Genomic DNA, 25,779 nt, shown 5'->3' on the forward strand with positions numbered 1-25,779 from the left:
GCCAAATGCTTAGAGGCGGGGTCTGGCAGGGAAGGCGGTTAGAAATGGGGATTGTGTTTCTTACTGTGATGTGGTACCTTTCGAAATACTGCTCATGTCAGTGAATGGAAGGATCTTTGAGAAGGAAGCAGTTTACCTGGATCTTAATCTGACGGCATCTTCTGAAACAGGGAGCAGATACCAGCGGGCTCACAAAGAGAATAAGAGACAAGGGGAAGAGTATGGAGGACTGGCCTAAGAATGCTACAGTGCCTTGTTAATCGGCAGCCGATCCATCATATTAAATATCCAGCTGTCATATATTACCTTTCAAGTGAAAATGAATAACTCCCATTAAGGGCGAAATGGGTTTGAAGTCGATTCGAGACAGATTAAAGTACTGTTATGAATGTGTGTTCGGGGAGGAGGAGACGGGGGCTGTGTATAATATACTTGTCCTTACAGTTTTTAAATAATAGATGTCCCACAAATTTATGTACTGCAGGCTGCCAGGGTTCGGGGGAGGGGTAAAGGTCAGGGATGTGCTTCTCAGAGTGCCTCAACTTGCAGAGTGTTTTGCTGTTGACTTCTGGGCTTTTTTGCCTCTTTCTGTTTTGCTGAAATAAAATCGCCTTTCCTCAGCACTGGCTGTAGGCTGGGTCCTGCTGCCGGTCTGCCATCGTGATTTTGGTGGGACCGCTTGCTGGGACGTACCCTCAGATGCTCTTCCCCGAGGCGCATGGGCTGAGCTGGCTGGAGCCGTCCTGGCAGTGTGCTGCTGCTTCCAGCACAGAGTGCAAGTCAGTTGGGTTGACGGCCACAGCTTCCAGCCGTCTCCCAGGCAAAGGTATTCCGGAGTGTTCATATGCAAAACGTCCTGGGTGAGCTGGGAGTATGAGTTCCACTTTGTCGAGTCAGTCCAACTGCTCGTGGAGATGACACGCTGGCCTTCGCATCTGGCCAAGCGTTTTTGTGTCTGACATAAACACGGGACAAGGCTCTCCTGCACCTAACAGGTTGTAAGCAGCCCACAGAAATAGCTGAGATTTCTCTGCTTCTACTTATAAATGATTCAGTTCCCTTACTATGGAAGGTAATCAAGAATGAACTTTTTATGGCCAGGCATGTTTTTGTAGGACATAAGTTAGTCCACAAACTCATCCTCCTCCAACACCTTGGCATGTGTTTCAAGAAACAGCAGCAGAGTAAATGGAAATACTGTCTTTGTCCAACCTAAGCCTCTTTGGGGATGTCCTGATATAAATCTCCTTTTGTTGCAGCACCAGCCAGCCAGGCAGAGAAGGAGCTGACAGAGCCTCCAGCATCCTCTAAACGAATACCATTTCCCAGCAGCTCTGAGTCACCTCTCTCCTTTAAATGGTCAAAAACTTCAGAGGAGACCAAATCAGAGCAGGTAAGGAAGAAGAACGCAGCTTTCTGTGCATCTACAAGCAGGTAATTTGTTTCATATGTGCCAAAAGCAAAGAATAAAATAGGCGAAGGGGGATGAAAGGTGGTAACTGGTGGTAGGAGAAGGCATCAAATTATTAAAGTCTGGCTATAAGGAAAGAGGAAAGCAGCAGCTGTAACAATTGCATGATTCATTTGTCTTGCTCTGCAGATGTATCAGTGTCCATATTGCAAGTACAGTAACACAGACGTGAATCGACTGCGGGTGCATGCCATGACCCAGCACTCAGTGCAGCCCATGCTCCGCTGCCCGCTCTGCCAGGACATGCTGAACAACAAGATCCATTTGCAGCTGCACCTCACCCATCTGCACAGTGTGTCACCTGACTGTGTCGAGAAACTCATCATGACGGTAAGTGGCTGCGTAGTCAAGCACGTCTGCTGCCTTCCTAGCAAAGATGAAGGGTAGAGGGTTGGCCTGACCTGCACGGGCTAACTTTGCTGAACTGGGCAGCTCCTTCATCCATCAGGGCTCTATCATTTAGGTTTTTCCCAGCCCTGCATGTTTTGTCTGCAGAGACTACCTTGTTCATGCTTGAGCACTGTGGAGACTGGCAGTGTTGCAGTGTTGAGAGTTTCCCTGTGAAGAGATTAGAATAAACACAATTTCCTTTAACTACTGAAGTCATTGCATGGGATGGCATTTTGCACAGAAGCTTCTGAGAGATGCAGCAGCTGATGTGCTGTGTTGCTCCTGTTGCAGAGAGAAAGTGCTCATGGGTTGATGAGCACTTCTCAAGAAGGACGGCCAGGGTGATTAAGGTAACATTACAGGAAATTAGATATCAGGTTTCTGCTTAAAATACGATTTTAAGAACCAATAGAGTAACTTCCCTTGGCGGTCTCATCTCGTGGAGGGGAGACAGTCCTATTGTGCTGCCCATGTTCTGCCCATCATTCACTTAATGAGGATCATTGTTGTGGTTGTATGAGATAAGTTGGATCTGTTACTTCTGTGAGGAGTTGCTCCATCCAAAATTACAATGCTTTTGTTGTGTAACAATTCCCTTTTTTCAGGGTAACCTGAACAAGCGAGGGATACGCCGCCGTTGGCCCAGGGGAGGTGGAGCCTTACGGGACTGTTGAATACTAGAGCTACTGTTTCAAGTGCTGGTTTTGAGATGTTTTGAAATGCCTGGTTTTAAATTAAAATTTAAGCATAGGCAGCTAAAATTCTCTGAAGTAGGAAGTTAGCCACTGAAGTGTGGAGTGAAAGTTTGCTAGATAAAGTCAACTGTCTTCATGTAGAGCTCAAAACTTGTAACAACTCCGCTTCTCAAGCTGTTTGTCAAACGACATCGTGCCTGTGTATGGGTTGTGATGGCTATTGCAATATTCTGATGGGGAACAGAAACTTCAGACAGCAGATTGTGGTTCAGCACAGACGTGTTTGCACCAGGCTCTTGTTCTGCCCTGCATCCTTGTTTTGGCACCTAGCATGGGAATCCTCTTCCAGCACCATCACCGAGGAATCGAAATTTGTCTAACTCGAGAACTAGTGCTTGGTGAGAAGTAGTAAATTGACAGCACAGCGTTCAAGTTCTCATTTGTGAGACCTGGGTTTGTGCTCTGGCTTGCTTTAGCCCGGAGCCGCTGACCCAGAGTCTGTCTCTGTTGCTGGTGTGTGCATGGTCGTGTGTGCAGCTGCTGGAACCTCTTCTGTGGGACTTGTAGGTGCTGTCACAACGCAAAAATACTCATAAAGGCTTCCCCCACTCTGCAGCACTCAGGCACTTGCTTCAGTAAATAACATTTTGAGTCCCAGAATGTTTCTTTCATGAATTTCCTGTTCATAGGTTTCACATGAGTGCGCCTTTCCATTTGCTAGTGTCAGTTTAAGATACAGGTAGAATTAATAAGGCACATTTTCAAAAACCCTTCTAAAATCACAAATGAGAGATATTGTCAGATTTCTACACTGTTATTTCTTTGGTATAATATTCAAGGCAAGGTTGTGTCTGCATTTAAGAACTTGTCGCCAAGTATATGAAATAAGTGTTTGTTTTGATTCCTGTCAGGTCTTTCTCTTTGTGATGTTTTTTCTTGCACCCCATTTCTGCTTGTTTTCGACCTTCTTTGCTGATTCCTGCCAATGGAGGCAAATAATACCGTGTTTGTCATAGCATTCGTGTTCTTTATCAACTCCCCTCCTGTGACATCATCTGAGCAAGTACATGCAGCGTTGCCCAGCTTTTTCTCTTACAATTCTCTCATCTTCTTTTTCTGTCACCCTTCTAGTCCCCTCATGGCTCCTTGTCAAACACCTTTATGCTTTTTCTCTTCCCCCTTTGCTTTGCCAGCTACCTGTCCTCTCATTTTTCCACGCTCTCTCTCGGCCCCGTCGGGCTCTGCAGGAGCGAAGGCGCGTCCTGCGCCCCGGCAGGCTGCGAAGGCTCACAGTGGCCACTGTTGAACCAATGCTCTGATCGCCTGTGAGAACCACGTCTGCCCCAAGTAGGCACCGCGTTGTAAAACCCACTAAAAGTACCGCCAGGCTGACAGGTCCCAGCACTCTCTAATAACAGGACATAGAGAGGCAGGGAAGAAGAGCAGCAGCAGTTCGGTAAGCCAGCGGAGCTGGCCGTGCCCGCGGGCTCTAGCAGGGCGTAGCTCTGCTCTGCCGACGACTCTGCACCTGGGTCAAGGAGCTGTCCCATCACAAAGACCTCGGTCTCTGCGACCTGCATCCATATTGATTGATGGCGCTTAAGTGCGTAAATACCTTCTGAGGACTTGAACGAATCTTGTTAGCTTCTAACTAAATTGATGGAAGACATTTTGACCTTATAAGAGCAGTGAGCAGAAGCTGAGCCCCTTTCTTACGCCAGCAAGCGTAACCAGTTTGCTAAGGGTATCTGTAACGCTGATGTGAAATGGTTCCTTTCTGAGCTGGGCTGTCAGCAGAACGCGCAGCCTGGAGCAGGTGCAGTTGGGCCGGTCCGTCCTCGGCCTGAGCAGCTCTGTGTCCTCCAGGATACAGGGAGACCGCAGAAGCCACTTGTTAAGGAGCTGGGGACACCCCACAGAGGACATGGCCAAAGCGGCTGCAGCACTGTGGAGGAGAGTCCCTTTAGGTGAGCACAGCTGCTGGGCTGGAGCAGGGCCTCATCCTGCCGCTGCAGAGCACGGACTGCTGCTGAGAACCGCGGAGTCTGGCTTAGCTGTGGAGCTCATCTCCTTGCTTGTTTCTGGTTTTTCCACTTTGCCATTGCCACTGGCCCTGGGTTGCCCTTTCCTTTGGTTCCGAGGTATGTCCGGGGAGGAAGATTGCCTCTCCTGCTTCAAGTCAGATAGCGTGTGGGTCAAGGAGGCGGTTCTTTTTTGCATTACATGACAAACAGTTTGAGAAATCATTATGGCTTGTGCAGAATGCGGCAGTATCAAAGGTTCCTAATTTTGCTCATTCTAGCCAAGATTCCCCTCTCAGTCTGCGCGTGAATCGGGTCTTGGTGCCACCACGAGGGAATTGCAGTCCAGTAAATGGGAGCCAGGTCCCCTTCGACACAGTGTCTTTGCGCTCGGCGTTTGGAGGAGGCTCCAGTTAATAATACCTTATCAGACGCCTTTCAGGAACCTGCAGTGTCTAATATGTCTGTTGCCATAGTAACGGCTGCTTGCTTGTGCTCAGCATCTCAGAGCTGGCTGTTCCGTGCCCCGTCCTTTCCCTATCCGCGAGCAGCCGGGCTGGCTGTCCCACGGGATGCCCGGGTCCTCCCCACTGGCCCAGGCGCTGGGACAGGGGCCGGCGGGGCTGCAGCCGTAGGGTGAGGGGAGAGGAGTGCGCGCCGCACCCCCGCGCGGCGTGGGGGCCGGGGAAGGCCCCGTGGGCAGGAGCAGGGGCTCCCGCCGTCCCCCCCGCCTCCTGCGGCTTCCCTTCCCAGGGCTGGGGAACAAATGCGGCCAAGTGGCATTTCAGCCACTGTAAGCAGGTCTAGTCGCCATCTTTCCACATAACGGCCTCTTCGCTAATCTTGGGCCTGCACCGCTTCAGCAGAGAGCCCCTTAATGAGGGTGAAGTGCAGTTCGCCTGCACAGTCGATTGACAAGACTGATGGGCTCAAGCCGGGAGAAGGGACGGCTTCCCGAGAGCCTCCGGGAGTGGGGAGCTCTCCCTCCTCCCACAGCCGGCTTTATCCTTCTGCACATTCCTCTCCCGTCATTTCTGTTGTCAGTTTTCTCTTCCTCGGTGTAGGGCGTCTGCCCAGCGTTCAGCCTTCTTTCCATCTTTTTCTTTTCTCCCTTGCTCTAAGAGTAATTCTTGCCTGTCTCTGCCATCCCCACTTCTCCCTCTTGCTATCTTTACATTTTTTCCCTCTTTCCTATTGTCTTTTCTTACTGCTCTCTGCCTTCTGCTGTCATTCAATTTTTCTCTCTCCCTCCTTCTCGCCCCCTCTCACTCCCCCCTTTCCCTCTCACTCTGTGTCTCATTCTCCATCTCGGATGAAGGTAATGAAAATAATCAGGCTTCATTAATTCTGAGCCCTGTGAGATGATAGCCATTTGGAGCCATGTTTGCCAATTAGATGGTCTAAATTAGAAGTGACCTTGGTATACTGCCATCGCTTTGCCTCTCTGAGTCTAATGAAGCTTTTCACTCCAGCACCCTCTCTCTCTCTTTGTAATGGAAATTACCTCCTTTGTCTGGTGGGGAACCTTGCATTGCATGTGTATTTCCCCCGGTTGCATGGACATAGGGATAGTAATGTATCTCCTCAGACCCCTTCTAGAGATTTTCTTTTCAAAGCCGCATGATTTCAGCATTTTGGGGCATTTACGGAGGATCTGCATAGACTGTCTACAGGTTCAGTTGCTCGGTCCGGAGGAAAGTCAGAGCAGGCAGATCCAGTGCACAAGGGGAGCTGGCTATTCATGCAATCCAAGATTAATTTTTTGGATTTGCCAAGAATATGCTTGTGTCACGCTGCCGGGGCCAGTGCGGGAAGGGTGTTACAGCTCTGAGCCTCCAGCCCATGCTGATACACAGCTCTGCAGTTCGTCGTCTTAAAAATCTGGTAGATCCAGTAGTGGCAGGAGCCATGCTTGTCACTTGTGGAGGTTGTCACCAGTGAGGAGTGGACCCGCAGGTTGTTCTCCAGGCCGGTGACAGGTCTGTAGGTGTCAGGGCATGTGCGATCTGCGAGGATACTCGTGGGGCAGGGAGGCAGGAGAGGTGGCCTGTCAGCCCTTGGGTTTTTTGTAACAGTCACTCACTGGACCACTTTGTCTATAGAAACAGCCGTCGAATTGGGGTGCCCATACGTGTTAGTGGATCTGGTCATCATGAAGAAATTTTATCTGCGTAAGGGGAATCTGAATTTCACCTGAAAGGGAGGGTCCTTGGAAGGAGAGAGGCTTGTCCCAACAACTTTCCATCTTCTAAGGCAGATAATTGGCTTCTCTGCAGTCTGCTCTAGAGGGAGGTTCTCCGGCCGGTGTTCCCATCTCCAGTACAGACCACAGGGGAGCTGTTTCAAAGTGGGGCGCAGGAGGGGCTGCCACAGACTCTGGCCCAAACTTCCCCCTCCTTCTCTCTTTACCCAAGCAAGTTACTGCCCCACCGAGCAGGACAGGAGCGGGGACAGGGCAGTTGGAGCGAAGGGTGCGCCCTGAGTGCTCGCCCCAGCGTTAAGAGTTTTCCTGGAGACACTGGCTCTAGGCATTGAAGTACAGATAAACAGAACCTGATCCACGTATTGGTATCCGAATGCTGGGCTGTTGGAAAGAGCGGGTAGGAGTGAGCTGCCAATCCCTCCCCACCTCCCGGTTTCATGTGGACAGAAAGGTCAAGAGCGACACAGGTCGAGGGGACCGTTTGCCTTCTGTGCGATAACACTGTGAGAGCAACCTAGAGGAGACCTCGGGCGCAGGAGCAGCGGGGAGACAGGCGCTGTCGGGGCTGTGCGCAGAGGTGGAGCTGGTGGGACAGAGTGGTGTTTCCAAGCTGTAAGGCTTTGCTGGTGGCTTGTGGGCCAGAAGATTGCGGCTGCAGCTGCAAAGGGGATACAGTTTAATGTTAGGCAGAGCAAAACAAGTATGTACAGAAGAAGGAAAGGGAGACGACAGATCACATTTGTTGGACTTAGATCTGTAGGGTTATTTTTTTAATAACCGTTCACCCTGACTGACATGTTGCCATTGTGAATGAGTTGGTGTTGAAGAGACATTTAAACAGGGCGATGCAGGTATTGAGCAGAGCTGCGGGTGGATGCCAGGACTACATGCCAGGTATCGCCTGCTCAGGTGAGAGAGAGGTAGAGAGCATTTAACAACCGCACGCACTAACACAGGCTGTGCTCGAGATAAACACATTCCTCTCTATCACCAGAACAGTTAATGTCATTTAAACACATCTGAAGTACAGAATGCTGTGTCGCAGAGCACCACTCCTTGTTTATCTGTCGGGTGGCCGTGGCCTACTAAACCTGCCTGCCCCCTTGTACTCCCACTATTTGTTTATATTAAAAGCAGCCGCAACGTGCGAGGCATTTTCTGCACGTACAAGGAAATGGTATCTCGACGGATGGGTTTGCAGTGTAAAAGGACAAATAGTTCAAAATGGGCAGTCTGGAATTGTAAATGAATTTGAGACACGCAGCCTATATTCACTATTTTCATCTTCGCTCCCTGCTCGAGAGTGGTCCGTGGGGATGAAGAGACAGAGTAGTCCTGCCCTGAAAAATGGCATAGCAAGCAGGCGGCATTTTCAGGAGAAGCCTGAATGGTGCTAGACAGGTAGAGGACGAAAGCAGGTCCAGCTGCTGAAGCAAGACCAGTGCCTTATTTTCAAGGTTTTGCTTCCCAGGGCCACCCCTGTGTGGCTGTCTGGACTGCCTGCAGTTGCCCTACATCCATATCCAGAATTTCTAGTTTCCTGCACTTTTTTCCAAGCTTTTTTCTGTTTGCCTTTCAGGATTTTGTGCCTGTAGCAATTTAATGTACCACAGCCTTTTTCTTTTCCTTCCCCCCTCCTTTTTTTTTTATTGTGCAGGGAGGGTGGAAGTGGTGTGAGAACTGTGGCTATGGAGATGCAGGTAGATAAAGGTAATTACTTAAACACATATAGGGCAGGACTTATTGGTTTGGAGACCCAGATTAAGATGCAGAGGAGCATGTGAGGTTGATGATTATATTTCGGGGAGAGTTAATTGACGGAAGGTGAAGGCAGACAAAGAACCGCTGCTTACTGCCTTCTTGAATCCCAATCAGGAATTATGATTAAAGACGCGGCGAGACAACAGAGGCCTGATGAATTGGTGTCTTTTTTTTTTTCTTTTTTGCCGTCATTCACACTTGATTGACTTCAACCTTTCAAGTGCAAAAGTCTCTCTTTTCCATTATTATTCATAGCCATCTGAGTTTTTCTAATTAAAGTGTATGAAAACAATTACTGATCCGTCGTACTGAGTGTGGTAGTGGGGATGGCTGCCTTACTGTAATGTGTATAAAAAGCCCACGGTTTTCTATAATGATGTGCAGCTGAGGTGTTAGATAATTTTATTCTTTTTCTACTCTGTTGGGGTTTTTTCTAATTTCTCATGATTTGTTTTTCATAATTCCTAAAGATCCTAGGAAAGCACTCTCCCTGCTGATAAAGCTGAGAGGGACGGCTCCTTCTTGCCTTCCCTCCTCAGCATCCCTGCTTGTCCCCCTCCTCCAAGCCTGACTACCAGGAATTAGCCGGTGACCTTTCATGGCTCCCGACCCACCACCCACAACTGTCAGATGTTCCTGCTTAGAGGAAAAGGTGGAATGAATTTGGTGCGCTCAGCTTCCCTCCTGGTGATTCATCAGTGTCACCTGCCTTTCCTGCAGATGTCCGTGGCACCTGGCGCTCAACCTCCGTGCACCGGCCATCCCAGTGAAGGGAGGGAGCTCAGCATCCCTCCCGGTGCAGTTCGGATGTCTGCAGCCACTCATACGCGAATGTTTGTTTCTGAGGTTTTTCGTGGACTGTTTTTACTTCCACTCACTTAGCAAAGCCAAGGTCTAGTCTGCGTTTGCTTGGATTTGACAAGTGTGTAGATAAGGAAGATTTCACGTCCTGCACATAGGTTTACCTTCAGCATCACCACAGATTTGCTAATATCTCAAGCGGTTCAGTCGGAGCCTTGTGGTTCTTGACTTTGCAGAAGGCAAGGTATGCTGCACGCAGATAACAGCCTCACTCACTCTCTTCTGAATCCAAGGTTCAGATGCCCTCTTAGTACCTCACAGAAGGACAGAGAGACTTGTTTTGCTAGGAAACATACCTGTCTAGGAGGGTTTATTCATGCCTTACTCTCCCAGCAGTCAGAGGCTGGGAGCAGAAGCACCGCAAGCAGTGCAAGTCAGCGTTGGTTTCTGTTCCTTCAAGTGCCACAGCCCTGGTGAAAGGAAACGCTTCCTGAGCGTCAGCGGGGTGAAGCACGCAGCTGCTCGGAGCTTTAGAGGTGTCTTTGCTTGCCGCAGGCATCTAACCAGTGCTGGCAGCCGTGCGCTGGAATACGGCACGGAAGGTGATGGTGGTATGGGTCTCTTTCCAGTTGCTGCTCTGGGGAGAAGGGCTGTGGGGCAGCTTTTCCGGTGGTGTGAGATACTGGCTCTGGACATTCAGAAGGGTATTCGTTGTCCTGCATCTGACGCCAACCACACGCAAACTGCTAGCGAGGTAGTTTGTATGTTCTGTGTGTGACCGGATACACCCAAAGAAACACAGTTTTCCAGAAAAAGATGAGCGTATGCATGTGACTCTCTCGAAGAGCGTCTCCAGGTGAAGCACGCAAACTCTCCAGCTCTTTAAAAAAATGTTGGTGTTGAAGCACTGGTTATGATTGTGCGGGTTCTAGACAAACACTTGAAGAGAGGCTGAGGGAACACATCAGTCAGAGCAAGTAAAGGGTTACCAAAAGCTTTTCATTTCGCAGACAATTTGCTGTCTTTTTAGGCTTTCCTTATTCATCCTTTCCTTTGTCACCTCTCTCCTTATTTGTACTTTTCTTTCTCATGCCCCTCCTTTTCCTGCACCGATACACTTTGAAAACAGTGCTGCAATGCTCCCTAGTTCAAGATTACAGTGTACTTTACGAGGTATGATTTAATTAGGGGCCTTATTATGTTTTCAGCAGCTTAAGGTGGGCCTTTCAACTTATCTACCTAATTGGTTGCACAAGAAGTTTCACAGCCCATGACAAAACATTGTCAGTGATCAAAGTCTGAATTCTACATAAAGGAAAAATATTAATAATAAGATTATTCTTCAAGTGTGCACTGCTAATTATGTCCAGAATGTAACTGTAGAAACACTTTTGACTGATGTGAGCTTTGTCTAATAAATATGAGTCTTCAGTGAGCTATGAAAAGTGACGCCTCTGACTTTACAATACTGGTGTCTAATTTTGCCACTGAAGATGTTTAAAATATTTTCCTGTGTTTTTCTTCTCCCCCCATCCTTTCCTCCCTGTCTCCAGGTGACAACACCTGAGGTGATGATGCCCAGCAGCATGTTTCTTCCGGCAGCCGCTCCAGAGAAAGACGGGAACTCTGCCGCAGAGGAGCTGGGGAAGCAGCCTGGTGAGTGCGGGTCAATGAGGTCCACAGGTCCCACCACTCCCCCAGCTCCCATCTCCTGGTCAGGGACGGTGTCTGGGGGCATCTCCGCCCAGGTGAGCTCCATGTGCCCAACTGCCTCCTGAGAACCACAGTCGGACAGTACCCAGCAGGGCCGTCTCCCTTCATCTGCGCCACAAACAGTCTGGTGCCCTGGGTGTCCCCTGGGGCAGGGCAGAGCAGGGCGGCTCAGAGCTGAGGAGCACAGCTCACCACCCTGACAATTCATGTGGAAATGGTGTTGAAACCTTGCAAAGGAGAAGACCAGATGTGAGCGGTGAAAAGCAGAGGTGGTACAGGGCTGAGGGGATTGGTAGAGAAATGTCAAAGGTTGCAGCTGCTGGCCACCGACTGTGCTACCACCTCTGCTGAACTTGCTCTGCTGCCATCGTAGCTCAAGTACGGACGCTGGGCATACAGTTTGGGAAGCTTTGAGCTGCTGCAGTCCTTACCCGGCCCAAATCTCCTCAGCCTTTTTCATTGCCATGCTGTGTTAATGAAGGCATGGCTGTAAATCCATGGCTATTTAGTCCTGGCTTTGTCGTGTGATGTGAGAGCATCTCAAGAACATCGTTCTGCATAGGCAGAAGTGTCTGATCTCAAACCTGACAGGGAAGCAATGCCAGTCTTCCCTCTGTGCCCTCCTGGAAGGTCTGGAAGCAATCTAGGAGTGAAGACAGCCATCGTTTCCTTTCAGGCAGATGGCCCCAAGGCAGTGATGCTGGTGGGGCAGCACTGGCAGAGCCAGGGTAGCTAATGCTGCCCTGGGCAATGGGATCCCTTTTTTTGGCCTCTACCCGTATCACACTGTCTTTTCCAGCAGGACTGTGCTCTTAGACCCTGGAAAAGTGGCAGTGCACTGAGTGCTTGTTCCTTCTTCTCCCATCCTCCCTCAAACAGCACCCTTTGAGCTGCTGCCAGCAGGACCTGAATTTCATTCCTGTTGTTTCTAGCTTTGGTAGGACCAAGACTCAAATACTGCTTTCAGTTTGATGAACCTTCTTATTGGAAAATAGGCAGGACATCAAAGAAAACCAGCAAAGACAGACAGGTGGCTGAATGGCCTTCACTTTAAAGGAAGAATTAAAGGTGATAAGTGCACTGAGGGAACGTGTGTGTGTGTGTGAATAATTTCCAGATACTGAAAGTGGGCAAGAAAGTAAATTGTGTAGGTTTATGCAGTGGGCCATGATGAGGGTAATGGGCTGGTATTAAAATAAATGAATGACGATAGAGGAGAAATGTTAGAAATGCCTATAGTCTTGCAGAGAAAAAACACGGATGTATTAGGGACAGAAAGAGGGTGTTGATCCGCACTTCTGTGCCGGTGTAATTTTCAGTTTTGCTCTAATTTTGTTTTCACAGAGATCTCTGAGGACTCGGGAAAGAGTCTTTTGCCATCAGAAAGTGCAGAGCACAGTGGAGATCCCAAGCCCCTTCCGGCCGATCAGAGCTCTGCCAGGGAGGACTCCGGCTTCCTCTGCTGGAAGAAGGGCTGCAACCAGGTGTTCAAGAGCTCAGCAGCGCTGCAGACACACTTCAATGAAGTTCACGCAAAGCGGCCTCAACTGCCGGTGTCCGATCGCCACGTCTACAAGTACCGTTGTAACCAGTGCAGCCTGGCATTCAAAACCATTGAGAAGCTGCAGCTCCATTCCCAGTACCACGTCATCCGGGCAGCCACAATGTGCTGCCTCTGCCAGCGCAGCTTCCGAACCTTCCAGGCCCTGAAAAAGCACCTGGAAACCAGCCATCTGGAGCTGAGCGAAGCTGACATTCAGCAGCTGTATGGTGGTCTCTTGGTCAACGGGGACCTCCTCGCTATGGGTGACCCTTCACTTGCAGAAGACCACACTATAATAGTAGAGGAAGATAAGGAGGAGGAGAGCGACTTGGACGATAAGCAGAGCCCGACAGGTAGCGATTCGGGGTCGGTGCAAGAGGACTCTGGCTCAGAACCGAAAAGGGCCTTACCCTTCAGGAAGGGCCCTAACTTCACCATGGAGAAATTCCTAGATCCGTCTCGCCCTTACAAGTGCACAGTCTGCAAGGAGTCTTTCACGCAAAAGAACATTCTCCTGGTCCATTACAATTCAGTTTCTCATCTGCATAAACTGAAAAGAGCCCTCCAAGAGTCTACTACTGGGCAGCCTGAACCTACGAGCAGCCCAGACAACAAACCTTTTAAGTGTAACACCTGCAACGTGGCCTACAGTCAGAGCTCAACCTTGGAGATCCACATGAGGTCCGTCCTGCACCAAACCAAGGCTCGCGCTGCCAAGCTGGAGGCGGCTGGGGGCAGTGGCAGTAGTAACGGAGCTGGCAATAGCAGCAGCAGCAGCCTCTCTTTGGGTTCATCCACGCCAAGTCCAGTGAGCGCGAGCAACAGTAATACTTTTATAACCACCAACACAAGTAATTCGGGCACAACTCCCATTCCCAGCGTGCTCAACCAGGTATCCAGCGACAATGTGGGAATTCCTCCTTTAGGTAACCCTGTAAGCACTAATATCTCTTCCCCTTCGGAGCCCAAAGAGGTAAACCGAAAGAAGCTGGCAGACATGATTGCGTCCAGGCAGCAGCAGCAGCAGCAACAGCAGCAGCAGCAGCAGCAGCAGCAGCAGCAGCAGCAAGCTCAAACCTTGGCACAGGCACAGGCCCAAGTCCAGGCCCATCTGCAACAAGAACTGCAGCAGCAAGCTGCTCTTCTGCAGTCTCAGCTGTTCAACCCAGCACTTTTGCCGCACTTTCCGATGACCACTGAGACCCTTCTGCAGCTTCAGCAGCAGCAGCATCTTTTGTTTCCTTTCTACATCCCCAGTGCCGAGTTCCAGCTCAATCCAGAAGTTAGTTTGCCTGTCACCAGTGGTGCACTGACGTTGACTGGTACAGGTCCAAGTTTGCTGGAGGACCTGAAGGCTCAAGTTCAGCTCCCTCAGCAGAGCCATCCACAGCTCTTACAGCAGCAGCAAGGTCAGCTGACCTTGTCACAACCTCACTCTGTCCTTATACAGCAGAGCCAGCACCCTGAGAAGAAGAATAAATCCGTAGTGAAGGAGAAAGAAAAAGAAACCCCACGGGAAAGGGAAAGTGCAGAGAGGGGAGACAATAATGTAGCAACTAAGGAGTCTCTGCCTGATAACTTAAAGCCCAAAGAGAAGAAGGACTTTGTACTAGGCAGTAGTTCGGAGACCTCCTTACTGCCTCCGCGTATTGCCTCTGATGCAAGAGGGAATGCCACAAAAGCCTTGCTGGAAAACTTTGGCTTTGAGCTTGTCATTCAGTATAACGAGAACAAGCAGAAGGTGCAGAAGAAAAATGGGAAGACAGAGCAAGGTGAGAACTTGGAAAAGCTTGAGTGTGATACATGCGGCAAGTTCTTTTCAAACATCCTCATCCTGAAGAGCCACCAAGAGCATGTTCACCAACATTACTTTCCCTTTAAGCAGTTAGAGAGATTTGCCAAACAATACCGAGAACACTATGACAAACTGTACCCACTACGGCCTCAGACCCCAGAGCCACCACCCCCACCTCCGCCGCCCCCACCTCCGCTCCCTCCAGCACCTCCTCAGCCGGCTTCTACTCCGACCATTCCTACTTCTGCCCCACCTATTACCTCTCCTACAATTGCACCAGCCCAGCCGTCTGTGCCACTCACCCAGCTCTCCATGCCAATGGAGCTCCCCATCTTTTCACCACTTATGATGCAAACCATGCCACTACAAACATTACCTGCTCAGCTGCCGCCCCAGCTGGGTCCCGTAGACCCTCTGCCTGCTGACTTGGCCCAGTTGTACCAGCATCAGCTCAACCCTAGCCTTCTCCAGCAGCAGCAGAACAAGAGGCCACGGACGCGGATCACCGATGACCAACTCAGAGTCCTTCGGCAGTATTTTGATATTAACAATTCCCCAAGTGAGGAACAGATCAAAGAGATGGCGGACAAGTCTGGATTGCCCCAGAAAGTGATCAAGCACTGGTTCAGAAACACTCTTTTCAAAGAACGCCAGCGCAACAAGGATTCCCCATACAACTTCAGTAATCCTCCCATTACTAGCCTGGAAGAACTGAAGATAGACTCACGGCCTCCTTCTCCAGAACCTCAAAAGCAGGAGTACTGGGGAAGCAAGCGGTCCTCCCGGACACGCTTTACTGACTACCAACTCAGAGTCCTGCAGGACTTCTTTGATGCCAATGCTTATCCAAAGGATGATGAATTTGAGCAGCTTTCTAACTTGCTGAACCTCCCAACGCGTGTTATAGTGGTATGGTTCCAGAATGCCCGTCAGAAAGCTAGGAAAAACTATGAGAATCAGGGAGAAGGCAAAGACGGGGAACGACGGGAGCTTACAAATGACAGATATATTAGAACAAGCAACTTGAACTACCAGTGCAAAAAGTGCAGTCTAGTCTTTCAGCGCATTTTTGATCTCATTAAACACCAGAAAAAGCTTTGTTACAAAGATGAGGATGAGGATGGACAGGATGATAGCCAGAATGAAGACTCTATGGATGCAATGGAGCTCTTGACTCCAACCAGTTCCTCCTGCAGCACACCAATGCCCTCGCAAGCTTACAGCACACCTACGTCTTCAGCCAATGCAACCTCCTCAGCTTTTCTGCAGCTCACAGCAGAGGCGGATGATTCCTCCACCTATAGTTCTAAAGTAGAAGCTACAGATGAGAAACCAAAGCAGTCTGAACCTCCAAGTACACAGCAAAACCAAACTCAAGAGAAGCAAGTGCAACCAAAGCAAGAGTCTCAGCAGCAACAGGACCAAGGAGAACAAAAGACAAGTTCAGCACACCAAAAGATTTCACAATTATCCTCCCCCTCTTCATTGCAACAGCCACCTCCCCCTCCTCAGCCCCCTCAGTGCTCCTTGTCACAGTCAAGCCCAAGTCCATCTCAGCTCTCACATCTCTCCCTCAAACCCATTCACACATCCACCCCTCAACAGCTGGCAAACCTACCTCCTCAGCTAATCCCATACCAGTGTGACCAGTGTAAGCTGGCATTTCCTTCCTTTGAGCATTGGCAGGAACATCAGCAGCTTCATTTTCTGAGTGCACAGAACCAGTTTATCCACCCCCCTTTCCTGGACAGAACTTTGGATATGCCGTTCATGCTTTTTGATCCCAGTAATCCACTACTTGCAAGCCAGCTGCTATCTGGAACATTACCACAGATTCCAGCAAGCTCAGCCACTTCACCATCAACTCCAACATCCACAATGAACACACTGAAGAGAAAGCTGGAGGAAAAGGCCAGTGCAAGCCCTGGAGAAAATGACAGCGGGACCGGAGGGGAAGAACCACAAAGGGATAAACGTCTAAGGACAACCATTACCCCAGAGCAGCTGGAAATTCTTTATCAGAAATACTTGCTGGACTCCAACCCAACACGGAAAATGTTGGATCACATTGCACATGAAGTGGGCTTGAAGAAACGCGTGGTGCAAGTTTGGTTTCAGAACACCCGTGCACGGGAAAGGAAGGGGCAGTTCAGAGCTGTAGGGCCTGCCCAAGCCCATAGACGGTGTCCCTTCTGCCGAGCTCTCTTTAAAGCAAAGACAGCTCTTGAAGCTCATATCCGATCCCGTCACTGGCATGAGGCCAAGAGAGCTGGATACAACCTGACACTGTCTGCTATGCTCTTAGATTGTGATGGGGGACTCCAAATGAAGGGAGACATCTTTGATGGAGCAAGCTTTTCCCACATGCCACCAACTAGCAGTGATGGACAGAGTGTTCCTCTCTCCCCGGTGAACAAGAGCATGGAACTGTCACCTCGAACTCTGCTGAGTCCATCCTCCATTAAGGTGGAAGGGATAGAAGACTTCGAGAGTCCCTCCATGTCCTCGGTCAATCTGAGCTTTGACCAAACAAAGCTGGACAACGATGACTGCTCTTCTGTCAACACTGCAATCACAGACACTACAACAGGAGATGAAGGGAACGCAGACAACGATAGTGCAACAGGGATTGCGACCGAAACCAAATCAGCATCGGGACCCAGTGAAGGTCTGACAAAAGCTGCCATGATAGCAATGTCTGAATATGAAGATCGTCTGTCTTCTGGCCTGGTCAGCCCGGCTCCCAGCTTTTACAGCAAAGAGTACGACAATGAAGGTACTGTGGACTATAGTGAAACATCCAGCCTTGCAGACCCCTGCTCACCCAGCCCTGGTGCAAGTGGTTCAGCCAGCAAGTCTGGAGAGAGCGGGGATCGGCCCGGACAGAAACGCTTTCGCACTCAGATGACTAATCTCCAGCTAAAAGTTCTTAAGTCATGCTTTAATGACTACAGGACACCTACCATGCTGGAGTGTGAGGTCCTGGGCAATGACATTGGACTGCCAAAGAGAGTTGTTCAGGTCTGGTTCCAGAATGCTAGGGCAAAGGAGAAGAAGTCCAAACTCAGCATGGCCAAGCATTTTGGTATAAACCAAACAAGTTACGAGGGACCCAAAACAGAGTGCACTTTGTGTGGCATCAAGTACAGCGCTCGACTGTCTGTACGTGACCATATCTTCTCTCAACAGCATATCTCCAAAGTTAAAGAAACCATTGGAAGCCAGTTGGATAAGGAAAAGGAGTATTTTGACCCAGCTACTGTACGTCAGCTGATGGCTCAGCAGGAGCTGGACCGGATCAAAAAAGCCAATGAGGTTCTTGGTCTGGCAGCTCAACAGCAGGGCATGTTTGATAACACCCCTCTGCAAGCTCTTAACCTTCCTGCTGCCTACCCAGCACTACAGGGCATCCCTCCAGTCTTGCTCCCAGGCCTCAACAGCCCATCCTTACCAGGCTTCACTCCATCCAACACAGGTGGGTATGGATATTATCACACTGCTCAGAGACGCAGCTTAACTTGACACATCTTTAGCACAAGTGGAAATTCCCTTGAGAATGACTGATAATAGGATACCCGGCCCTTTAGTCAAGCATGTTTACTTGACAGCGAATAAGCAATAAGTATTTTATCTTTAATTCCTGAACTCGGGTTTTCTAGCAAAGTCTGAAATAGAGCAAGATCTAGATGCACTTTTTCGTTAGCACAGACTTAAAAACTCTGAAGCACTTTCAAGGAAATGGAAAACAGAGGATTTATCAAACGGAACATGAAAAGGACTAATGTGCTGAATGCATTGTTCATTATACCTTTCCTGTTGTTATTAAATTCAGTTTATGTAATGCCATCCCAAGTTTTCAATAATTCTGAACTGTTTCTAGGGAAAAGTGTGATGTGCCTGATAGCACTGGTGACAGAAACCTGGAGCATCTTTACGTAACATCCTTATAGAGACCTCTAGGACAAATCCCGATGCAGCTGTGGATTCATTTTTGGGCAATGGCTGGGCATGACCTGAAAGTACCTTCTCAATAAATAACAGTGTAGTCATGGGACAAATCTACTTTGTATTTTAATAAGATTTTTCTTAACAATACTACATAGAAATGAAATTTGGCATAGTCCTTTGGGTGGCCTAATCCCAGATATTGGACTTTGTTTTTTGAGGATGCTCCTTTCTCTTGTACCTAATGGACGGGTGGGAAGTATAACATGTGTAGCAAAGACTAGCAGTGACCTAGAAAACTTGATCCAAGGGCCTTATTTCACCCCTGCTACATCTGTGGCATCCCAGAGACATGCCTGTGTCTGAATTGCCACTCATGACAGAGGAATTGGTGTTCTCTAGGAGACTTGCTTTCTCTTGGCATACTTCTCTGTTTACTTCTGATGTTCCCTATTCAAGTTCACTTTCACCAGGGCTGGTCTACATTTACAGAGATATCCTGAAATCTGATTCCAGTGCCTTGTCTTGGCAACAGGCTGAGTTTGTCTCAGGCTGGAAAGCCCGTGACACCGTAACGCCTGGTACAGTTACACTGTATGCCACTGTGCACCTTTGTTCTCTGTACTGCGGCAATACAGGCCTACCGCTATTAGTGCCCAGAAACGATAACTTTCTCTTATTGTGCTGAACTAACTGCCTAATGATGAGTTATAATCCATGGTGTGAAGCCTAAATAGGATCTGAACGTCTTCCTGGCTTCTTAATCAGAAATCAGTCTCCAAAAAGACTTTCTGATGCTTTTAGTCAGCAGGCTGGCTGTGAAGGTCCTTTTTCAACAGACTGAAAAACTCAGCGCAGATGCTGCCAGGTAACATGGTTGTGTCATGTTAATAAAATTGCCATCTTCGTTTGTCATCCAGGAGGTAAATCTCTGGATAAGCAAATCAAAGCCTTAGACAACAGGATAGTAGCTGGTGTGAGCAGCTACATGGAACTCGAACAGCTCATCTGACGTTGGCGGGGGGACTGGCTGCAGAGCTGCTTGCTGTAAATCACATCACTAGCGCCTGAAGTTTGTATGTGGTTGCAGTGACATTGGGTATAAGATCCTAAAGAGAGCAATAGAGACCCATGACTCAAAACAGACATCTTTCTCTCCCCTTGGAAGTGGCTGTGTTCACCTTTTCCTCCATTACTGCTGGTCTCTGAAACATCTTCTGTTGACAAATGACAAAGAGTTAAATCTCAGTGTATTTGTTGGATTCTGGCCTTTCCAAAGATAATCCGCTCTATTGGAGTCAAGATCCTTTTTTTCCATGAGAGCAGCAGAGGGGATTACCTCGTAGCATGGTTGCTGATGTCCATGTCAGAAGGTCCTGTCAGAGAGCAGAGAAGATAGAGTAAGTTTTTCTGGAATCTGGAAAAGCCTTCTGCTGGGAGTTAGAGCCTCTGCAAGGCTTTTTTGCATAGTTACAGAACTTTTTGCACGACCCCCAAAGCAAAAGTAAAATCATTCTTGACTATAGTTGTAGGATAGGTCATTGTAATTAAACCTTTTTTAAAAACAGTTGCTGTTAGAGATTCTTCTATTCAGGGCTGCTGCCCATTCCTGCTCCTTGAATCTAGTCCTAGCTACATGCCTGAAGGACATCTTTGCATGCCAGGACTTTTTCATGAGATACTTCTGTTCTTATGGAAGATCTCATTTCAGAAGCCAGAACTAGGCCTGGAGGATCTCTTTGGCAAATTATATTGCCAGCCCATCGCAGATAGCCCTGTGCTGTTTACTTAGTACCCCAAATTTATAACAAGATCTAAAATTACTTTTTTGCACTTCAATCTATATTGTTGCCTTTATTTTTCTCCAAAGACCAGTATGTATCCTGGGGAGATGGGGCTACGTACTATGAATGTTAAAAGCAATCAGTGACTGCCTAGACAGGACTAAGCTATCTAGAAAGTCAAACAGACTATTTGTGGCCTTTAGATAAAGCTCCAAAGGTCAGGCCATCTTAGCTCAAAGCCTGTCGAAGCAGATAAGGCTGTGCATCCAGGAATGTTATGAATTAGCCGCTGCTCCTGCGCTTGAACGTCTCAGGGACTGTTCAACTAGGGAACATCCATTTCAATGGCATCTATCCATAATATGCCCTTATCTGAAATCTATAAGGCTGCTGCGTGGAGGCTCACTTCATACACTTCATACCTTCACAAATCACTATTGTCTCGATACTGCATCAGGAGCAGATGCAGGTTTCAGAAAAGCTTTGCGTCAGCCGTTCCTGAATTCTCCCAGCTCTTGGCCGCCCTCCTCCCTGCCCTCCTTCGCCAGGCTGGCCTCTGCGGAGCCACAGCGGCTCTGCCTCCTGCCCCTCGCTCGGGAGGCCGGCGCCGGGTGCAGGTTTCCAGCGGCAGTGGATGAATGCAGCACTGTAGACGAATAAGCTGTTTATACCAGAGTGTAGTGCAGCCAGGTTTTGGAGAGTGCTTTGCTCCCCTTAGCTGCCAGCTACTACTCAGAGCATGGTGCTGCAAGAAAGCAGTTCCTGTGCTGTATGTTGAGAAGTACGGATTCCTTCTGGGCTACACCAACTTTACAGGGCATGGTTAAGTGACAGGCTCTTGCGATGCGATTGTGTAGGCAGCAGTCTGGGGTTTGGTGTCCAGAAGCCCGAGGAGCATGTGTGTGTTTGCACAGACTTTGCATGTCGTGCTCCCTCCATCAGCCTCTGCCCAGGTCCTGCCGTGTGCTTTGGCCAAGGACCTGGCTATCGGGCTGCCTGCTAGCAGCAGGGATGAGATGGTTGAGGGTGCCTACGCTTGTTCCTCAGGATCAATTATGATGATTTAAGACCTTACCGGAATAAATGGGGCAGATGCAACTCAGACAAAGCTGTTGGCCCCAGTCCCTAGCTGTCTTTGGGTCCCTTTTACACTACCTTCTCAAGGCAAAGGAGCCCCGTAGCAGCTGGATTTCCCTGCCAGGAATCACCGCCTGCCCTGTGCACAGCAATTTCCCTGCTGGCATGCTTTGCCTTGGAGAAGACTTCAAGCTGCCACCGTGCCCCAAATCATCCCCAAAACGGGCAGTTTCTCCTCTCCCACTGGATGTATCACAGAAGAGGTACATCCTAAAATAAAAGTTACTGTGCCTCCATGGTTGTTTCCTAGTTCTGTGACTGTTCATGCTCAGACCACCTTTGATCAGCTACCGTCGCAGCTGTAAGGACTTGGGTTTTGTTAACGAAAGGTTAGATTTTGTTGAACGGCTTTGTGGCAGGGGTGGATCCAGCAGCAGGTTCCTGGCTCCGGAGCCACGTAGCGTACGGGGCTGTGCCTGCAGAATGTTAGAGCTGTGTTTCATTTTTATTGTCCCCAAATGGCATTGACTTCCCAAGCAAAGCATTCCTTTTTAGGAGCACGTTTGCCAACTGCAGTGGACGTGACTAATGGATGTGACTTCAGGAGCCCCACTCCTCTTGCCCCCAACTGCCCATCAGCTGTTGAGAGTAGAAATCGGTACCAGGGGACTGTGTTGTTACTGGCTATTCCTGCTGTTGGGAGGATGGGCAGGCTTCACGTTCCACCATTAATCCATCTCTTTTGTGAGGAAGCATCACCACGCTTTTCATTCCACCCAAAACACAACGTTCATGCCCTGGGGGGATGTCTGAATACTGCATAGTCTCTGAAATTACTCAGAAGCTGCGCACCCAAAGCCTCTTACATAGGAAGGAAGGAAGGGGTTGCATCAGGGGTTTGTGGATTCATGAACATCAGCCTAATAAGGACAAAATAACTTAGATTTAGCCTGTTCAGTCCTCTTCAGTTGCCAAGACCAGGGTTTTCTAAGCTGCGGAGGTTTTAACGAGATTGATAGTATCTAGCATTACGGCCATTTGGCATAGCACTTGCCTTCTGCTGGAGTCCTTTGGCCAAAGGGCCAGTTAGTGCAGGTGTAGGAAAAGTGCCTGTCCCTGACATCAGCTGTTAATCATTTGGGAATTTCAGAGGGGGCAGTAAAACAACAGCTACGCTGAGCATCCCGGGCAGCTGGTGGGTGTCCCCGGCAGAGACGCCACCTTCAGTGCTGCCGGGCAGTGTGGTCAAGCCGGCTGTGGGTGAAGGGGGCTGACGAGGCACGTCCTCATGGCACGGGGCCTCGGGGAGCGGGGAGAGGAGCGGTCATCCTCGAGGAAGCAGGAGCAGCGGATGGGCTTTCCGTCCCACACTGCTGCGGCGCATGAGCTCGGGCCAGTTGCTGCCCTTGTGCAGAGGAGACAGCGGTGCAGGGGCAGTTGCAGGGTGGCCTGGGGTCACCCGGCCTTGTGCTTTCTGCCCACCCAGCACCAAGTCACTCCTCACCTCTCTCTCCTCCCTCTTGCAGCTTTAACTTCTCCCAAACCCAACCTGATGGGCCTGCCCAGCACAAGCGTCCCTTCGCCCGGCCTCCCCACCTCTGGATTACCAAATAAGCAGCCCCCGGCCGCACTGAGCTCGCCCACTCCAGCACAAGCCACGGCAGCCGTGGCCCCGCAGCAGCCGCCGGCAACAACGCCGCAGCCGCAGCCGCAGCAGCCGCCCCCACCGCAGCGCAAGGAGAAGGAGAGCGAGAAGGCAAAAGAGAAGGAGAAGGCACCCAAGGGGAAGGGGGACCCCTTGCCAGGGCCCAAGAAGGAGAAGGGGGAGGCGCCGGCGGGCGCCCTCTCAGCCCCGCTGCCCGCCATGGAGTACGCGGTGGAGCCCGCCCAGCTCCAGGCACTGCAGGCCGCCCTGAATTCGGACCCCACCACCTTGCTGACGAGCCAGTTCCTTCCCTACTTCGTCCCCGGCTTTTCCCCCTACTACGCCCCGCAGATCCCCGGCGCCCTGCAGAGCGGGTACCTGCAGCCCATGTACGGGATGGAGGGGCTCTTCCCCTACAGCCCCGCGCTGTCGCAGGCACTGCTGGGGCTGTCCCCCGGCTCCCTGCTGCAGCAGTACCAGCAATACCAGCAGAGTCTGCAGGAGGCATTGCAGCAGCAGCAGCAGCAGCAGCGGCAGGCGCAGCAGCAGCAGCAGCAGCAGCAGAAAGCGCAGCAGCCCAAAGGAAGCCAAACCCCCGTCCCCGCGGGGGCTGCCACCCCGGACAAAGACCCTGCCAAAGAACCCCCCAAGCAAGAAGAGCAGAAGAACGCACCCCACGAGGTGTCCCCCCTCCTGCCCAAACCCCAAGAAGAGCCCGAAGCGGAAGGCAAGGGCGCGGACTCCCTCTGCGACCCCTTCATCGTCCCGAAGGTGCAGTACAAGCTGGTCTGCCGCAAGTGCCAGGCGGGCTTCGGCGACCAGGAGGCGGCCAGCGACCACCTGAAGTCCCTCTGCTTCTTCGGCCAGTCCGTGGCGAACCTGCAAGAGATGGTGCTTCACGTGCCCACCGGCAGCGGCCAGGGCAGCGGCTCGTACCAGTGCGTGGCGTGCGAGAGCACGGTGTGTGGGGACGAAGCCCTCAGTCAGCATCTCGAGTCAGCCCCGCACAAACACCGAACAATCACAAGAGCAGCAAGAAACGCCAAAGAGCACCCCAGTCTATTACCTCACTCTGCCTGCCCCCCCGACCCCAGCACCGCATCTACCTCGCAGTCGGCCGCTCACTCAAACGACAGCCCCCCGCCCCCCCGGCCCCCCCCGGCTTCCCCCCACGCCTCCAGAAAGCCCTGGCCCCCGGCAGCCCCCCGTGCCCCGCCGGGGAAGCCGCCGCCGCCGCCTTTCCCTCCTCTCTCCTCATCTTCAACGGTTACCTCAAGTTCATGCAGCACCTCAGGGGTTCAGCCCTCGATGCCAACAGACGACTATTCGGAGGAGTCTGACACGGATCTTAGCCAAAAGTCAGATGGACCGGCGAGCCCGGCGGAGGGGCCCCGGGACCCCGGCTGCCCTAAGGACAGTGGTCTAGCTAGCGTAGGAATGGACACCTTCAGATTGTAAGCTTTGAAGATGAACAATGAAAATGAATTTAAATAAAAAAGTTAATAACAAACCAATTTCAAAAATAGACTAACTGCAATTCCAAAGCTTCTAACCAAAAAAAGAAAAAAGAAAAAAGAAAAAGCGTGGGTTGTTTTCCCATATAACGATGCCGGTGGGTTTTACATTTCTTTTTTCCTTTCCTTTTAATAAAATAAAACTTAAAAAAGAAAAAAAAAATCTGTTACATTTGTCCTTTCGAAGGTACTGTTGGTCTGGGAGACGAAAGCCCGTGCTGCCTCCTTACTGTCTTTGGAGCTTGAGCCCCTTGTATATTGCCCCTTTTCAATAACGCCCCACGTCGATAGCACAGCAGAGGCCGGCATGCACTGTATGGGAAAGCAGCCCACCTTGTTACAGTTTTAAATTTCTTGCTATCTTAGCATTCAGATACCAATGGCTTGCTAAAAGAAAAAAGAAATGTAATGTCTTTTTATTCTCAGGTCAATCGCTCACACTTTGTTCTGTTTTCAGAATCATTGTTTTATATATATATATATAAAATTTCTTTCGTTTGTTTTGGGGTTTTTGTTTCGTTTCGTTTCATTTTCGTTCCAGAAAAGGATTTTTTTTTTTCTTTTGTTTTTGTTAATTTAAAATGGGCAGAAAGTATTCAAGAGAAAAAACAATGTGAACTGCTTTAGCTTTTCGGGGATTTTAAGGGTAGCTTTTCTGCTGAAGCCAATTTCAAGGGGAAAAGTTAAGCACTCCCACTTTTCAAAAAAAACAAAACCCACACAAAGAGTGTTGAGGACTCGGAGCTTAAAAATAAGTTTTAAAACAACTGACTTTCTGTATTTATGATAGATATGACCATTTTTGGTGTTGAGTAGATTGTTGCATTGGAAATGAACTGAAGCAGTATGGTAGATTTAAAAGAAAAAACCCTTTTGTGTACATTTAGCTTTTGTATGGTCCAGCTGACGGCTTCTCATTTGATGTTGTCTTGTTCATTCCTAGCCAGGTAGATTGCAATCCATTGACTCGCCTAAGCTTTTCTCCCCTTTGTACCTTTACTCCCCATTCCCCCATCCTGTAATCTTCCACTTATGGTCGCTACCTTCATTTCTTAGAGGGTGGTTGCATAATTATTTTATAAAAACTAAAGAAAGAAGTTCAAAGGGTTTTGGGGGGTCAGTAGGATCCCTTGCAGAATATTTTTTGTTGGGGGTTTGAAACTTTTTAAGGTGTATACATACGATTTACCTATGTCTGTTACCCTTGTGCACTTATCTCTCTCTTATTTTCCATTTTTCCTTCTTTTTTCTTTTTCTTCCCCTCTTCTTTTCCTCATTATGTAAATGCTTCAAAGACTCTGTTCCTAAACTATAAGCATTTGTTTCTGTTTGTGTAATTAGGCTGCACTCTGTTCCTTCTTTTGAAAAAAGTTTTTGTTACCTTTTTTTTCTCTAAAGAAAATTCATGCTTTAAATAAAAT

General features: G+C 49.5%; 1 protein-coding gene across 1 annotated transcript in view; it reads left to right on the plus strand.

Moving 5' to 3' along the window:
* The window catches only part of ZFHX3 (zinc finger homeobox 3), a 112,619-nt gene extending 87,862 nt beyond the window's left edge, over positions 1-24,757 (plus strand). Inside the window, exons 5-9 of the mRNA XM_059824871.1 lie at positions 1,266-1,393; positions 1,601-1,801; positions 10,896-10,998; positions 12,400-17,868; positions 22,726-24,757. Coding sequence (XP_059680854.1) covers positions 1,266-1,393; positions 1,601-1,801; positions 10,896-10,998; positions 12,400-17,868; positions 22,726-24,302 — 7,478 coding nt within the window. The 3' untranslated portion in view covers positions 24,303-24,757. The remainder of the gene's footprint in view (positions 1-1,265; positions 1,394-1,600; positions 1,802-10,895; positions 10,999-12,399; positions 17,869-22,725) is intronic.
* Positions 24,758-25,779: the final 1,022 nt, after the last annotated feature.

This window comes from Gavia stellata, chromosome 15 (genome assembly GCF_030936135.1).
Source record: "Gavia stellata isolate bGavSte3 chromosome 15, bGavSte3.hap2, whole genome shotgun sequence".
NCBI lineage: Eukaryota > Metazoa > Chordata > Aves > Gaviiformes > Gaviidae > Gavia > Gavia stellata.